At 44.4% G+C, this 17,908-nt stretch overlaps 1 protein-coding gene across 3 annotated transcripts; it reads left to right on the forward strand.

Annotated features, from left to right (window-relative positions):
• The first annotated feature begins 303 nt into the window (after positions 1-303).
• On the forward strand, positions 304-16,912 carry LOC135390973 (ceramide glucosyltransferase-like). 3 transcript variants are annotated; one of them, XM_064620996.1, is made up of 9 exons: positions 304-512; positions 4,304-4,445; positions 7,181-7,283; positions 7,358-7,459; positions 8,726-8,838; positions 9,260-9,438; positions 9,501-9,587; positions 11,736-11,925; positions 13,713-16,912. In XM_064620996.1, exons 2-9 carry the CDS (start codon positions 4,341-4,343, stop codon positions 13,884-13,886), a joined length of 1,053 nt encoding a protein of 350 aa, XP_064477066.1. In that variant the 5' UTR covers positions 304-512; positions 4,304-4,340; the 3' UTR covers positions 13,887-16,912. The 3 variants fall into 3 exon arrangements, with proteins under 3 accessions (XP_064477066.1, XP_064477067.1, XP_064477065.1); XM_064620997.1 differs by lacking the exon at positions 304-512 and adding an exon at positions 3,066-3,361; XM_064620995.1 differs by lacking the exon at positions 304-512 and adding an exon at positions 3,610-4,168.
• The last annotated feature ends 996 nt before the right edge of the window (positions 16,913-17,908 follow it).

Below are 17,908 nucleotides of genomic sequence, written 5' to 3' on the forward strand. Positions count from 1 at the left end.
CTCTTTAATAAATAATCAACGGCTGATTGTCAGGCTTTTTCATTCCTAAGAGTCACGTCTTTTTTAACTGTTTCTCAGCTATTTTATTCGCTGTGCTGCCGGTGTGGCTCTTGTTTTCGGAATAAAGAACATCCACAATGCAATCCAGGCCCGACCCAGCCCGTGTCAATCTCTATTGTACTTACGTTAGAAACATTTTTATTGTTTCCGAACAGGAAAAATACGACGTACATGACAGTGACCGATAAACAGCTTTATGAATCGTGTTCTGCTTAACAGGGCGCACCCTCTCCCAATGACAAAACATGTGTTCCACCTGCGTTGCGCCAGGCCTTCTGCGTTTTTGTCGAATTCTAGCTCAGAATTTCGACATTTCGACAGCTCTTCAAGTCGGGAAGCTATCACCATTAACGAGTTGTTTTGCCCTGTGTTGCACTTTCATCAAAACTTCTCTCCCGGTATAATGTTCGAACCTGGAAGTAATGTCTTTGCCACAATTTCAGGGAGTCAAGGTAAGAGAGTGTTCTTTTATCAATACATAATAAATACATAAATTTCATCTCGTGGGGTGTGTGTGGGATTTTGTACCGCAGCTATCTGTGGACACCGTTGTGTTTGATACTGTATATATAGCTTTCGTGATTGACAAAACACGCAAGAGGGCTGCCGGAAAGCAGCCTTACCTTCAAGCTCGAAACAATACCAACACCAATACCAATACCAATGAAATAAGATCACGTAGGAAACATAACAGTGATAAATAAGGTCGCTGTGGTCGTCTTTTTGGTGAGGGGACCCCGAGGATGCGTTGTGGAGTCCCATCTCCATGGTCAGTATACTGTGAATGGTGAAGATGTTTCAAAAGCCGGGCGTCATCACGCGAGAAGACTACTCGACTTGGAACATTTCTCGACTGTGCATGATGGTTCACATGGTTGGAGGAAGACCAGGATATATTACAGAATTTTAACTTCAGTGTGACCTAGCCGTATTACTGCTATATTCATATATGATGTCGTACGCAGTATATTGCGATATACAGTACTTGATTCGTGAATTAACTCACCCCCCTAGCTGTTTTAAAATATCAAATTCATTACATTTATTTCGTGTTACTCACGGGTACAGGGTACTTGTCTTCTGCCACAATGTCGATATACAGTGAACCCTCGTTAATATGACCGCCTCCGTTCCCGCAGATTTTGGTCATAAAGCGAATTGTCATAATAACGAGAAAGCGGTCCAGTGGGGACCAGAGGGCCTGCACGGCAGAACAAAACGTACGCATGATGCTGTACAACAATTTATTTAATAAAAAAGTCTGTCAGCAATGACTGCTTGGAGTAGCTTGCAGTGATCAGCTTTTCTAACTGTACAAGAGTATTATTGATCACGCAAACATTATTAATGTCATTGTGTTGCTCAAAAAACAATAAGGCAACCTTCAGTGCTTCACTCCTTTAGCAATCCGAGAAGAGGTATGAGTAATATTGAGGACAACAACACCTCGAGTCACCCTAATCCTTTGCGCCCCACTTTAACTGTGTCACTTTGTTCCTGAGAAACTTCAGCAGCCACTCAAAGGGGTGCGTGACGCGGTCATAATAACGGGAGGATAATACGTGTCTTTGACCCCAGCTGTGCCCAAAAGTCTCGGTCATAGTCCGATAAGCGGAATGTCATATTAACGGGAAGGATTTACATGGGGAAAAAACCGTTCCCCACGAATTCGGTCATAAAGCGTGAATGTCAGATTAACGGGGGTCATAATAACGAGGGTTCACTGTATGCTCGTTTGAGCGGGGACCCTTGGTTTTGTGCGACTAGTAGTGTTATAGTATTAGCGCCGCGAAGCAACTGTGGCAACGAACGACGTACGGGCGTGAACCTCCTATCTCCTCCCTCCTCTCTCTCCAGGACATGGGGTTAGTATGCATCCTGGGCCGACTTCAGGAGCAACTGTGCCGATATTTGTCTGCAAAGTCTTCGGAAGACCCTGTGTAAAATATTTGTTTGGATATATAAGTGGCGTCTATAAGGAGGAGTCTGTCTTTCATAAACGAAAAAGGTAAGAAAAATATTTTTTTAACCTTTTTTGTTTATGAAAGACACACTTGGCGAAAGTCGGGGCTTCCTTGGAGGGTGGGCCACGAGGCATAACGTCCGTCTAGCCCACTTTAATCCGCCACTGTAAGCTCGTGTTGATTGCCAGAGTCAATTTTGTCTCGCAAAAATGTTGCCTATGGTGTACCAAACAGGAATAATTGCTACCTCGGCAGGTGGGCAACGCCACGACTAACGCTCTGGGGGAATGTGCGTCCTGGGCCGACTTCTAAGGGAACTGATGCCGGTATATATCTGACAGAGCGTCTGAGGAAAACCCAGGAAAAACCCCAGACAACCGCGTCATCAGATTGCACGCACGGAAGGCCAGTCAGTAAAAAAAGCTGTCTCGTATTCTGTGGCCGTCAGATTGACGTCCAAACGCGCAACATGTGTTACCCCTCATATGCGACATATGTTCACCTTCGTTGTTTACATGTGTCCTTTCGAGCGAAAAACATCAGCATCCATAGCGGAGGTCGCACTCAAAACTATCCTGGAAAGAGGATTAAAAAATAAAATAAAATAAAAACTGGAGGGCGGGAAATTCGTAGAGCGCTTCCAGCGCCCCTGGCGAGTCTTGCACGTATCAATATCGTGGGCATTATTTGTATTCCTTATTTGTAATCGGAAATCGGAGCACCAAATGAAAAGGGAAGGGGGAGAAAACGTCGCACGCCTGGTTACAGTTTTATTCATTGTTTTCAAAGAAATAAAATTTTAGAGTGCAAATGTCTTCGCACACCGTGGACCACCTTCGTCGTGTTCCACCAATCGTCGTCTTCTTTTTTCGTCCCTGTCACCGGGGAAGAGCGCACGGGAATGTGGAGCGAGAATCTAGGCCCGAATGAATGTCTTGGTTGTGTGTGCAAATGAAAGCCTCCAGTGAAAACGGCCATTAAACCAGGATCATGGAACCGAACCGCGCTGCGGTCTCCAGGATATGTCTGTGATAATCTCACTCGGGTGTTCACCTGTGGACGGTCTGCTGCTACAGGTCTCCGACGTCAGCTGCCGAGCCCGACTCCAATGCCTCTCCGGCGTGCGAGGTGGAGCGGGCGACCGCCGTTCGGAGACTCGACGGAAGTGACGTAGTACGTGACGTAGTACGTGACAAAAACGTCCGGTGCCGTTGTGACGCCTGTGGGAGCGTCACAAAAATGGCCCTCTTGTTTTACACACTTTATGGATTCGCTATATTTTTCTTTGCTGGATGGTGGTTTGTGTGGCTACTACATCTTTTAGCGATTTTTAATGGGTGAGTAAAAGTGTCCTCGTACTTCTAGTGACTGCTTTGGTGACACGAGTGGACATAGTGAGGTACAACGGTGTGGTCATCTGCTACCGAGGGCGGCCCAAATGCAGTTTACTCACGCCCTTGAGCATGCTTACGCGCAATATACAGTGTGTTTTTTCACGGAGGCTTCAAGTACCGTGCAAATCTGGTGCAGCTACCGGGCGCCAGTGGTGTGATTGTCATGTGTTTCGATAGCCAGTTCCGGCCCGAGTTCGCTGGGCGTGGTTTTTGGCAGTTCGCCGCTACAATATTCACATGTCCTCTCCTTCATCTAATAGTCAGTGAAAAATTTAATCCCCGGAAAGCCAACGGGGCTCACGCTACGAAAAGGTGGGCTGAGACCTTCATGGATAGCTTCCTTCGCGTTCGGCGCCTGTCGAGCTTCAAATCATCCGCGATGAATTATGACGACGACTTGAATGAGTAATGGGGGTGTATTATCTGGAGAACGTCTGGAATGTAGATCGTCTTATCTAGTATGATCGTCATGTATCGTACTGTGATTGGTAGCTTGGCCGCGTGAACCTATACGAGACCGCTGTCACAGACCGCAAAATTCGTTGGAATCTTGCCCAGCATCTGCCACTTGGGAACGTCTTTGTTCCAAAAATGCTCTGTGGGCCAGTGTAACGTGACGGGGTCAAAGAATACACAGATCGGTTGGGGATGGGGAGTCTGCGGAGTCATTTGTAGTAGGAGAAAAACCATGTTCTCAGCGGCGTTTTCCGTGTGGTTGGCATTGCTCAGCATGAGTAATGCCGACGACAGGTATGTTTATCTCTTTGCCGTGCTGTTTCTTTCTTTTTTTCTTTTCTTTTTATTCTTCATCAGTGTTCTTGCACATATATTTACATTCTCGGTGCTTGTAGGACAGAAAGATAGGTCTCATCTACGAATTTGCAGGAAATTAAAACTACACAAGAAGAAAGCAATACCCCCAATGGAAGTTCCCCTGCCTGGCGTTTCCATAATCAAGCCCTTGACTGGTGTAGATCCCAACCTCTTCAGTAACCTTGAATCATTCTTCACACAGAACTACCCAGTGGTAAGAGAACCTTTTGCAAGTGCAACTCACAGGGCATGTTCACATCTGTAATGTCTGGCTTTTGAGGGAAAATGTATTTTCTGTGCATGCTGTTTTCTGGAACCTGCATAGCTTAAAGCTCTGTGGTGCTTAAAGTTAAGTATGTGGTAAGTAGGCAGCAAACTAGAACACGTGAAAGCTACTTACTAAGCTACAGTAAAAAAAAACATGAGCCATTCTATTACTTGAGTCATTCCAAATTTAGACTGTATAAATCCGACCCTTATAGAACGTGACAGCATTTTGGTGCACGTATGTGTACTGAAGTACGATTTGTGGCGTAATAAATCGCTTATGGGGGGAGAGCAAGAACTCAAAAGCAGAATGCAAAAGCTGCACATTTATAGAGAACATAGTTGAGTTGAGAGGAAATTCTCCCATCAGCATTTTGTATTGTAATCGTACGACGTTCTTATCTTATCAGGTTCATTTTTTAACAATCGGGAACACAGTCCTCGGTATGTACAGGTATACACAGTACTCAAGCAGATGCGATCAGTAAAAGGACGTCCATACTGCATGATAACATGGACGACAGTGGTTGGGTGTATGAGTGATGGCAACACTTTGTTCAAAAAACAATGAAACACCTCACTTCTTCAACCAGCGGTTCAACAGCCCATATTTATTTCGTCATCTTTGAAACTGCTGTATTGTGTTCAAAGGTGGGCCGTATGCCACAAGATTCGACTAGTTGGGAGGAATAATCTTGCAACACCTGAAGATTTAAGATAGATGAAGGATAGACCACAAGCTGTCGATGGCCTATTACTGGAAAAATTGAAATTATGCAAAATCATGTCTTAGATTCTTCTTAGTTTGTATATTTCCTGTGTGCAATAAGCTGCTATCAGTGACTGAATTAGGATGCAAGGTAGAATTAGACATATTTAGAAAAACGTAGAAAAATCGACAGGTAAAAAAATGTTTTGGTCAGTGGGCGTATTGAAGCAGAATGTTGTATGGCACCAAAATTACTGGCAATATCATTGCAGTCCGTTTAGCAGTGCACGTTTAAACGCCTTTCGGAGCTGAATAAATGCTTTTATAAGGACACTAGAAGAATGGGATGGCTTACATGCTAATTTATTTGATCATGTACGTGATGCTGCTATTTTTTGTGAAGCGCTAGAAGATGTGATGTTAACTGGTGTGATAAGTGAGACTTGTGCTGTATCTGTGTATCTTATCCTTTCTTGTTAATGCCTGACAGGGTATAATAATAATACTATGTATTACTCTGAACACAGATATATGTCACTCGAGCAACTTTTACAACAGACTGATCTGGCTACACAGGCTACTGTAAACGCGACGCAGACACACACAAAAAAGCTCAATATGCAAAGACTGAGCTGTGCTATCACGACCCCTCTACCAACGATTTTCCCTCGTTGCCTGCTGACCATGGGAACAACTACCTGTTTCATAAAGTTACTCCTTATGAAGCCCTCGGGAAACCGAGGTTCCCAGCAGGTACCCCCAAGACACGTCCCATTTTTCCTTCACGAAAGTGGGTCACCACATGAGCTACATTCTTGGGATTTGAATAAAAAAATCTCTTTTACAAAATCAGAGAGCTGCATTCCCACAGTGAAACGTCTGCACCAGTCGGACACCACAACTGACAACTTTTGAAGATTCGGTGTGCCGCAAGGTGTACACGTAAAGACTAAGAAAAACATGCAGTACATTGCGCCTGCTTTATACGCAGATACTTGTCGTACTGTGACACGGACAGTATTTGTCGTAATGGGACATAGCCAACCATGTTGAATTCCATGTTGAATGTGATAGTTCCAGCAGCCCCAGTAATAATTTGTTTCTGCGTTTATTATACCGTTGTAGTTTCATTGATGCTGTATGAGTACTCACATGTCATAGTTGCATTGAAAGCTGTACCTGTACATGATGGCTGCAGTCACGATGCAGGATTGTACAGCTGTCTGTGAGATGTCTGGACAAACAAGTGACAGTTGTGGGGTTAGATGTGACCCAGGAGTTTGTACCTTCCTATCAGTGATCCACTGCATGAGCCCTTATGAACCTTTAAGGTATAATAAATAAATAAATAAATGAGTTGCTACAGAACTATGGCAACCATTCCCTGGAGTTTCAAGGAGGCTGTAGTGTGCAGAACATCTTGCTGCATAAGTCGTTTGGTTCAACATGACATAGTATTTAAGAACAGCTGATCACCCTGTTAAAGAATTCCTCTTAGAAGCCATCGTGGTCATGTATTACGGCTTCAAACATAAAACTGGATTTTTACTGGCAGATTTGTGGAAAACATAAAATCCAAAACCACAGTGGTCTACAGTGTAGACTACTGTGTTTACTATGCATTGATGCATGTATGTGTAGACTCTACACATACATGCATCAATGCATAGTAGTAATTTATGTCATAATTAAGCAGTATTAATAGTATATTCAGTACTTAGTAGTCATTAATCAATATAATTAGGTGCTTAGTAGTCAATATTCAAGTAATTAGTAGTCATAATTAATAAGTAATAATTAGGTCTTGGCACCATAATGGGCAAGTTGTCTGTGTAAAGCACATTTTGTGGTTGAAAAATGTTCAAAGCGATGGCTTACTTGTCAGTTTTAATGTTCTGGATTCAAATGGCTAGAATGTTGGTAGTCGCACCTTGTTTGTAGCTCTTATGTAAATTACTGTTGTGCCTTTTCAGTTTGAGCTCCTGTTCTGCATTCAAGACGAGAGTGACCCAGCAATCATGCTCGTCAGCAGGCTCATGGAGAAGCATCCCATGGTCAACGCACGCATGTTTATAGGTCACTATGCTCACTATGCTATGGAATATGTGGCCACATTTATTGAGATTAAGCGAGCGTCTGTTGTCCCCCAGGTGGTCGACCGGTCGGAGTGAATCCAAAGATCAATAATATGCAACAAGGCTACGAAGCTGCCATGTATGAACTCATCCTCGTCTCAGACAGTGGACTTCGGAGTGAGTCTTGTTGATTTATCTCGAGTGATTCCCAGTACTGTAAAAGCTGTTAATTTTGCTCTCTTAATAATTTGCGAATCCAGTGTGAAACACATTTTGGGAATATTTCGCGGGACCTTAAAAGTCGCGATTCTAGGCATGCTTCCCCTCTATCTTCTTGCTATAGTGTTGCTTTTGTTTTGTTTCTGTTATCCCATTTTTTTCTCAGTCTTCTTGTTATTCCAGCTTTTTCTTCTTTTCCTTTACTGGAGTAGCAAGTTGTCTGTTGCCTGGCTAACCTTTCCATCCGTATTACTATAGACATATTCTCCCCCTTCCCCCTCCAGACTCAGTTTAGGTGACACACCGCTTTTGGGCAGGAGATAAGAGAGTGCATTAACAAAAGTACTGTCGCCTTTTGTTCTGACCTTCTTAAATGTTCCTTCTGCTGTTCCCAAACCCCAACGGCTTGCCAATGGAGGCCAATGTCCCGCTGTCCTTTTGCTTTGGCACGGTTGACTGTCTCTCCCTTCACTCACTCTGCATCTAAGCTAGAGTGACGTAAGCCAGGCAAACAAATGGGAGCACAGCGCAGGTGATTGTCTCCGACGTCGTCTGCTTGGCATTTGCACCGCAATATACTAAGTAAAGAGACCTCGGTAAAGAGGCCGACTTTCGCTTACCAGCGTGAGTGCTGACATGACCATGTTCCGTGGAACATGGTGTTACGCTCCTGGCTGTACAAACACGTACAACGCTAACCAGAAGCAGCATTCCGCGAGCTGATCTCAGACATTTCCGTGAGCGGTTGGACGCCAAGGTCTCTCTGCCGCTCCCTGATTGGTTTCGTCCAAGTGACATTTCCAGAGAGGGAATTCCGGAATGCTCTCAACAACTGTCGTCTGCTCGTGCCATGCGTTACATCAAATTGCACAGAAACAACTCCACTAATTTGCGTCGGATCTTCGACGTCGTCGTCGGTGATGAACAAGAAGTGAAAAGGCACCGTAGTTTCGGAATCGACCGCGACGGATGCGATAGTCCCTTTAAGGGTGTTCACGAAGGGGTGTAGCACGCTGCACCCACATACATGAGTCAACTGTACTCTTTGAGAGTGTACATGAGCAACGATACTACACCTTTTTTTTTTTTGTAAATTCGATTTATAAAGAATGCAAATATTTCATTTGAGCCACAGTACTGGAGCCACAGAACTGGCACCCTGGCTAATAAACATAAACAGGAAGCTTCATTCTCTAAAAATGTCCTCCTCTTTTTTTTTTCCAGTGAAAGACGACACATTACTGGACATGGTGCTCTCCATGACGGACGATGTAGCTCTGGTGCACCAGATGCCTTTTGCCTGTGATAGAAAAGGATTCCCTGCCATCTTGGAGAAGGTAATTCACCAACAAAGACTATAGCCATTACTAATAACTAGAGCCTGAAGTTTTAGGGTTTAACCCCATTCTTCCCCGAATTTGCACCCCGAATTGAAGGTTGCCTCTTTAGGGCGAAACCCGATTTTTACCAGGCAAATTGCACTCAATGAGACGTCTGTAGGAATGCACACTAACTTGTTTGGCAGCAAATGCAGTTACATCACCGTCTGTACCAAACCAGTACAGTTACTTCGAGTAACAGAGCCCGATTTCTCCTCGAATTTAGCGTACTGGAAGTTTTTTCACCCGAATTCGCACGAATTTGGAGCACATGTTTATTTACCCGATTTTTACCCCCCGAATTTGGAAAAACATATTTCCCGAAAACTTCAGGCTCTACTACTAACCATTCATACCGTTACCATTTGGCACCTTGCAGGTGTACTTTGGAACGGCGCACGCGCGCATCTACCTGTCTGCAGATTTGCTGCGGGTTAACTGCGCGACAGGAATGTCGGCACTTATGCGGAAGAAGCTGCTGGACGAAGTAGGGGGCATCCAGGCCTTTGCACAGTACTTGGCCGAGGACTTTTTCTTTGCCAAGTCTTTTGAAGACAGGTAGGGGTGGTAAGCCCGTCTGTGGGCCGGCCCGAGGCATTGATTGAAATTCTGTTTCGCAGGGGCTGGAGAATTCGCATCAGCTCCCAGCCGGCCTGGCAGAATTCAGGAGTCTGCGAGGTGGGAACATTTCAGACGCGCGTTACCAGGTAATCGCTCGTGAACGGTGGGGTTGAAGTGGCTGCATGGTTGAAGTTGTTACGCACGTACCGTAATTTCACGCGTATAAGCCGCACCGCAGATACGCCGCAGGACCCGTTTTTAGGAACGTTTTGAAAATTTTGGGGCAGATAAGCCACACTCGCAGATAAGCCACGGGCAATACGACGCGACTGATTTGTGACAAAGGAGACCATAGAGACTGCCATAAACCCTGTGGTTCATACTACGAGGTCGGCATCGTGTACAACAAAGGAGGTCAGTCCTAGTGTTCTTCCAAGATCGGATTGTGCCCTTGTTGCGTATTTTTCATGGATTCACGGGTCAGTGGCCTTCTAAAAGACATTAATGACTGTCACCATTTTCATTGAAGCTGCTTGGGGGGAAGGTACCAGGAAGGTCAGTCTACATGAATGTGGACGCTCCCCCGTTACGCATTTTTCGTGCATTGGCAGGACGATGCTGTTCCAGAGACACTGTCAGCCCTTTCGTTAAAACCTGTGTACGGGAAAAATACCAGGGAAAATGCAAATAAGCCGCAGAGCGCCCGTTAGAAAGCCAAATCCGCATAAACCGCAGCTAATACACGTGAAATTACGGTATTTGAAGCAAGAGGGCATCTACAGTAGATTTTAGCTCCAGAATGTAGATGGAACTGTGAACATCCCAAATGATCGTCCCAGTAAGGCGCTCCAAATGGCAAGTGGCAATACGAAGTCTGTGAATAATGCCGTTGGTGAAGAACAACTGCGCTGTGAAGCTGCGTTTCTATCTTCATAGGCCAAAACAGTATTGTTTGCTCATGCAACCAGGTGGACTCTAGCATTGTTGTATACGTTTATATAGATTTTTTACATACAGTCGAGCCAGTTTATTACGATCTTCGATAGAACGATAACTCCGATATTGCGATCGAATTGTTGGTTCCCGTCAGCTCTCCCATTGAACTACATGTAAACAAAACATCGATATAACGATCGCCGCGAAAGCGCTTGCTTGCATATAGCGATCCGAAGTCTCCCGGCTGCCGGTAAAGCGCGTGAAAACTAGAAAGCAAGATTGCAGAATTTCACTGAAAACAAATTACATTGGCATTTTCAAGAGCCTTCGCCTCCGTGCCCTCTAAAGTGAGAACGCAGTGCGTTTATCCGCGCATGACTCCCGGGGATTAGATGCGTGCGTTGCAAGACACGCGACTTCGAAAGGGCGGAAGGAGCTCGCGAGAAGTAGAGGAGGTTGCTCCCTCTCTACATCGTTCTCTCGTCTTCAAGCTTTTTCTCATCTTTTGCTGAGTGCTTGCTACGATGCCGTCCGCGGTTCCGAGACGCTTTTTGACGAGGAAAGACGCGTGGCTCGACCCTAAGTTACATGCGCTCTACGGGTTTCGTACTGGTGCAAAACCGCGTTGTGAAGTGCCGCGGCTTCGAAAACGTGTATTGGCAGACAGTTGCGTGTCACCACCCGAACACGCGTCGCCGGATTACCCGTGGCGGACGCGCATTCTGATTGACCTCGCAGTCCCGATCGTGAGGATGATGATGACTACGGCATTGGATGACGAGCAATGAATGAGGTCGTCGATCTCAAAAGGTGCGGCGCCTCACACGATATCGGCGGTTATCTTATCAGAAGCTTTCGATGCACAGCTGAGTCAGGTAGATAAAATGCTTCTGTGCTCCCAACAAACGCGCATGTTCAGCGGCGTTCTACTTGTGACGATCTACTTCGTTTGCGCGAACCCGAGTGGCATTTTCTCGAAAGCGCGTTTCTAACGATACTCTGATATAACGATCAGATTTCGCGTTCCCGTCAATATCGTTATAAACGGGCTCGACTGTATTTTGTTGAATGACGAGCTGTTACATATCTGCTTCAGCCAATTCATGTTCTCTTAGTGTTTTGCATATTCCATCTCCCACATTTGCATGCATTGTGCGGATGGCCCTAACAAATGGCGATGTAGACAATTATAGTCTGTGCTTTTGTTATGACGAGGAACCTCGGAGAACTAGCAAAGGAGTTTGTAATTGCATTCGACATTCATGGAATTAACCTTCATGTGCTCATTAGGGGTAGAGCTGTAGTCCTTCTGGAGCAGCCTTGAGGGAGGCACAAAATGATTGTGTGTTGACCAACAGGTGGGCAAAGCTGCGCTTTGCCATGCTGCCGCACCTCATAATCTTGGAGCCGCTTTCGGAGTGTATGGTGCTTGGCATGTGCGTTGCCTGGGCAACGAGCGTTCTCTTTGACTGGGATGCATTTGCTGTTTACCTGCTCCACCTCCTCGTCTGGTTTCTGCTAGACTGGATGCTGCTCAGCATCGTTCAGGTACCACTTTGGAAAAATTACATCTTCCATCTCGTTAGAGACTGTAATCAATCATATGGGTAGGACTGCACGTTTTCGGCTTTAATCGAAAAACAACGAATAACATACGCCGGGTAAATTTCACTCAATTGGGTCTTAATCGAAAAACACAGAATACATTGGGTTGAAAGAGGAAAGTCACTGAAAAGGTTAGCCAGCTGTGGGACTCGAACCCGGTGATTACCGGCAATCCAGAAGATGTGGGTTCGAGTCCTAGAGCTGGCTAACCTTTTCAGTGACTTTCATCTTTCGTCGTTAATTTCTTAGGCAACTTGAGGCCTTGTATGTGATTGTCCCTTCTATGTTGTTCCAGACTCAGAACGTCAGTTCTCCATGTATACATAGGGTTCTTCATTTTCGGGTTAAACCCGATTTTCCACGAGAGTTTCCTCCTCCCCCTACCCGAACAAATTTTCAAGATTCCGGGTAAAACCCGATATCTGACCGAAACGCTGTCCTTCAACTTGTCGTTCTTGGTATACCGTCGGGAAAAGTGAATCATAATATCAGCAAAGAGAGCTGTTTGTGACAACCTATTTGTCCTCCGTTTATGATCCCCTCCCGTGGAAGTCAAAGATGAGCTTTTGTGGAGGTCGGGCAAGTGTTTGAGTACCGCTGTTTGAGTACCGTTGTTTGAGTACCGTAATTCACTGCCCCAGTTCTGAGCGGAAATATAAAGGTTATTGTTTCTCGTCCCAGTGTAACAGCAGTGACTTGTTTCGTACGCCTTTCGTTTCACCCGAACATTCCCCGATGACAATATCAAACAGAGATCGTAGCACCCGATTTCTCCTCGAATTCTCGCGTGTAAATCAGACACGATTTTTCCCTCCCGAATTTGCAAAAATCATAAAAACCTGAAAACGAAGAACCCTATGAGAACAGAGGGACATTCCAGGACATGGCAGAGATAAATTGCTGCACATGCCCAGCAAGTTGTTGATGCAGATCAGAAAACCCTACAGAAATACGATGGTTGCGAACAAATGTCCATTTACATTTTTTGTTGGTCGTAAAACACCGCCGCAGCGAACGTACCGTGTTGAATGAGGGTCGTGCGGAAATTACATTGTGGTTTCAATTCGCCGATAACTGTCACGTAAACCATGTACACACCAGGAAAAACAGAAAAACGCCGATTTCGTGAAAATCAATAAACATAGAAAAACGGCTAGGCTGAATCCGCCCAAAAATAAAAACCGAAAACGTGGGCCAGGCGTTGGCAGCAATCGTTTGGTTGGAGCAAAACTGGAGCACTAGATATGTGCAACTGTCTGCAAGTATCTGCGATTATTCTCTATCTGGTTTACGTGTGTTAGCACTTTGTGCGGTGGTCCGTCCTTTGGACGTAACAGTATTCTGTCGGAGAAATAGGATTAAATAATATGTGGACCGCCCATTTTTTAATGTTTTGGTAGCCACATTGACCAATAACTAAGTATTGGATTGTATTTATGTAACATATTTCTCGGAACAGATATCTTGCAGGTCTGGTTGTATAAGTGATGAAAATGTAAATTTTATGGAAATGGAAATATAATTTATATTTTCAAACTTGTTGAAGACAGGTACTATTGTTAAACGGCTTCAAAAATAAATGAGTCTTTCCACATGTCATAGCTTGCAGAAGAAGCTCTCCAGCATTCACTTGAAGCACCTTAAAGAAAGGGGGAAAAAATTATGCTGAAAAAAAAATGCTAAAAATTGGTTGAACGTCGTAAAAAGGGTGACGTATGATATGTGCGCAGAATGGGCTACTGCCTTTCAGCAAGTGGGAGTTTGTGGTGGCCTGGACATTCCGTGAGTGCAGTGCACTCTATCTGTTCCTGCACGCACTGTGGGACCCAACGATCCGATGGCGAGCAGGGACTTTCCGCCTCCGCTGGGGCGGCACCGTGGAAGTGGTCAAGCCCAGCAGCTAGGAAGACATTAGGTGTACATATCGCACGGACGGTGTTTTGTCCCCCTCTTTCTTGTTTTTGCATCTGTTCTCTGTTTTGAGAGACGAGCTGTTACATTTTGTACATTGTTGCCCGCTTGTACATAGGTTTTTTGACATGAAAGTATTACTGCCATTTGAGAGACAAGTGTGCTTGTGCAGCAGACCAAAACTGTTGGTCTTATTTTATCACAGGTAGTACATCCCATTAGTTGGTCATGGGACTTTAGAGGGACACTCAAATGGTAGATATGAACAATCTTTTTCTCATACTGTTAATACAATCGCATTAGCCTGCCCAGTCAGTTCGATCTGCCCTTATATCCTTGAATTGTCGGGTTCGAATGGGGATTTAAGAAAGCTTGACAGTCCAAATTGTCATATAGGTATTTATTTATGGGTCTTTCTTAGGCCTTGGAATATTTGTGTGGAGTGTTCCTCCTAAAGTTGTGTGGCTCCATTCTGTGGTGTCACAATACGTTTTTTTTTAACATTGTGTGTCTCATTCTAGTGGCAGAGTAGAGTAGGTTACCTGTAGAAGATTATTTGATAGTTTTAAACTTTTCTAGTACGCTTATACTTTTTTTTACGGGACTAGTTGGGACAGCCTTGAGCGCGGTCCCTTTGAAAACGATTCTTGAAGGACCCAGCAGACTCAGAATCCACCGTGAACACTTCGGGTCAATTTGTGCCATTAGGAAGATTAATTAATGAGAACTGAAAAAAAAAAAAGGACTTTTAGTCCCGTTGACCATAGGTCTGGCATGTTTAGCGACGCAACTGGAATGGCATTGAGATTACAGGGAATGACTCAACACTCGTGAATGTGCAACTTACGGTTCACTCTATACAGATTTTTGCATCATTGCTCCATGGGTGCTTGACTGTGGTTGCAGCATATTGGGTGATGATAATAATGAAATGAATGTTTGCACACAGGAGGTAATTTGACGAACAGTAATAAGCGTAACGCCGGTCGGTATGTGAGGTACCACGTTAGCTCTTCACGTTCTTCCTTCAAGCTATTCCAGGTGTGTGACTCCGCAGACATGTTCGCACAAACTGCAGATAGAAATGCGCGTTCAGGAGGAAGGGACGGAAAGCGACCACAATCGAGTTCTTACGTGTGTGCGCTACGAAAGGCATGGAACTGCTGCGGGTAGAGCGCTTGGTTCCCGTGCCCATTTTTCGGACGCTATTAATACTCGCACCCGCAGCTCAAAAGTGACCAACGCTGGGTTTTGATTCTGGTGGCGACCTTTTTGCACCTTGGCATCAAGTGGCGCACTCCTAGAATTTGTGCAGTCTCGTGTGCAGCCTAATTGATCCTCATAGGCAGTTTTTTCCTCTAGTCACAGACGGAGCAGTTGGAGGGATGTATAGGGAAAGAAAAAAGAGGTTAGGCCTGTAGCTGAGTGGTAGTTTCACCGCTAGTCAAGGGAACACTACTCATGGTCACACAACGGCCATAGTGGTTTTTGGGCCATTGCCAAGTAGAGAGAAGGGGTGGTAGGCAGTGTCCGAGCTTGCCACAAATGTATTTTCGTTTTTCTGCCTAGCTTCATATCTGAATCGGAAACAAAATACATAACAAGATGTAATTGGTACTGATACTAGTGTTTCACTTAAAACTAGGTGGTGCACTTCAGAGCAGTGCGACTTTTGGAACATTTGAAATCTCAACTCAACGTCGAACAAACTAAGAAAAGGTGTTTATTCGAAAGAACGCTATTTCGTTGGTGCAGATCAATCCGCTTTGTAGCGTTGTTCTTTAGAAATATAGCGGGAGGCAAAGGTTTATAGAATGCGATGAGTATGTTTTGTTTGCTGTGGCAGTCATTACGTGATTTCTCACAGCTTGTAACAGTACAAGGCACCTTCTGATTTGAGAGATTATATAATGTGCACCCATTGTGTGCACGCAAGTGCTCCCCCCCACCCCCACCCCTATCAGTTGTGTTGTTTGATCTTTGCCATCTTTCTCAGTCATTCCATGTGTGAGTAGAGAGTACGGGGAATTTAGATGTGGACTAATGTTATTTGTGTCGTATAGCATACTTACTTTTGTGCTCGGTCCGTATTGTGTGCGCAGAATGTAGTTATTTTCTTTTATTTCTCTCTCTTTCTTTGTTTTTATTTTCTTTTTTTTTAGCCAGTAGCTCCTAAGTTAAATATTTGGGTCAGGTCAGGTCATCCAAAAGCGAGACCGTGCAAATAGGGAGAATTTGGAATAGCATAGAGCATTGCATAAAAGCTGACTTTGATATGTTGAATGATTGACTCTATACAACTCTAGCAGGAAGAAGCAGTTTGCAAATGCAGTAACCTGAAGGCACACTGTTTTACGAATATGTGCAACCGAGCTTGCACACGATCTGCAATATTTGCAATTAAAACGATACAATGTTATGCTGGTCAGCACCATATTTCTGTGAGGCACAGGTTACAGTACGTTGCAACGTAAACATATGTGGGATCAACAGGAGTGAAAGAACGTTCAGGCGTCATAAAAAAAAAATACTGTTGTGACAAAAGTGCAAAGGCTACGCTTCAAATCGGCACGTGCGTACTCATGAGAAATACGTTTTCCAGAAGACAGTTTTTCCCTTATCGAGTACAGCACAAAAAAAAAGTAAAACAACATTTGTGTTTCAATATCTGAATATTGGCAAAGCTGGGAGTAATTTTTTTGTTTGACGGGAGGAGCTGCAAAAAGTACAAAACGCGCAGCACGTGCTAAGTGAAAGAAGCAACAACACGCTGGCGAGTTGGTCATGGTTAATAAAGTAACCTGTCGAGTGATTGGAGGTTTAAGATGTGTCGTGCTCGAATGTTAAAGCTTCCAGTGTTATAATTTAAGGAGGTTCGCCCTGATTGGCTGGTCCAACAGGGTCTTTGTTGCCCCCAAACCTTTCCAGTAATGAATCGGGAAGCCAGTTTCTGTGTCTTGAGTTTTTGTGGCTTTATAAAGTGAGTGTCATTCAAGAATAAAGTTGTACCACAGATTTACACCCGTCCTTGTGTAGTTCTGTAAATGAGATAAGGAAAATGTTGTATTATTGTTTGTAAGATAAGAAAAACGTTGAAAAAAAAAAAGATATATTTCCCTAATAAGAACGCTCTCAGGGCTATGTTGAGCCCAATGGGAACAAGACTGGGTAGCTGGTGACAGTTAATTGTTGTCTGATGTTGCAGCAGGGAAACACAGACCGGAAGGTTAGAACCAGGTAATGGCAACAGAAACAGGAACGGTGTATTACCAAAATTGGATATGGGAACGAAAACATACCACGATCCTCTATTACTAGAAAGGGAAATGAAAATAATCGACCGGTATTGAATTCGGGTAGTTGCTATTCCTGTTGTACAATGACATGAGTGACTTCTCATTTCATTTTTGTATTTGGGTGACTACATTCCCTGGATACTCCATTGGGTAGTCCGTTACTACAACAAATTATGAATGATGTCATGGGGTGCTCTGGGGTGATGAGCGGGATTGCGCGAAGTTCCAAGAAATGCTACACGAAAGCGAAGAAGCACAATATCACTGCGTCCGTCACTGACTCGTCCCAGTCCTTGTAACTTATGACCTTAACATGCGATCCACACAAAAGACTCCATGACAAAGCACGAGGATGCATTTCACTGTGGCTGTGGCAGTATCATTTCAATATTGAGTTGGATTGAATGGATTTACTGAACATATGTTCCAACTTTTTTTAATGATGAGGTAGCAGCAGTCGTTGTGTTGCGAGGCAGCCTTGTGGATGAGACGGGCATCCATGCACTCCAACCAACAACCCTCATCCCTTCAGCTTTATCTTCTTCAATATTCCATTCCCTATAATAAGCAGACGCCGCAACGTTCACAGAAAATTCTATCAATGCATGTTGGAACTGTTTCCACGCTGGCACGGCGTGGCTAGGAATGCCATCAGTGATGATTCAGGCTCTTTCATGTCATTGTTCCACGTTGTGCCTGATTCATTGAAAAATATCAAA

The sequence above is a fragment of the Ornithodoros turicata genome, chromosome 4 (assembly GCF_037126465.1).
Source record: "Ornithodoros turicata isolate Travis chromosome 4, ASM3712646v1, whole genome shotgun sequence".
Taxonomy (NCBI): Eukaryota; Metazoa; Arthropoda; class Arachnida; order Ixodida; family Argasidae; genus Ornithodoros; species Ornithodoros turicata.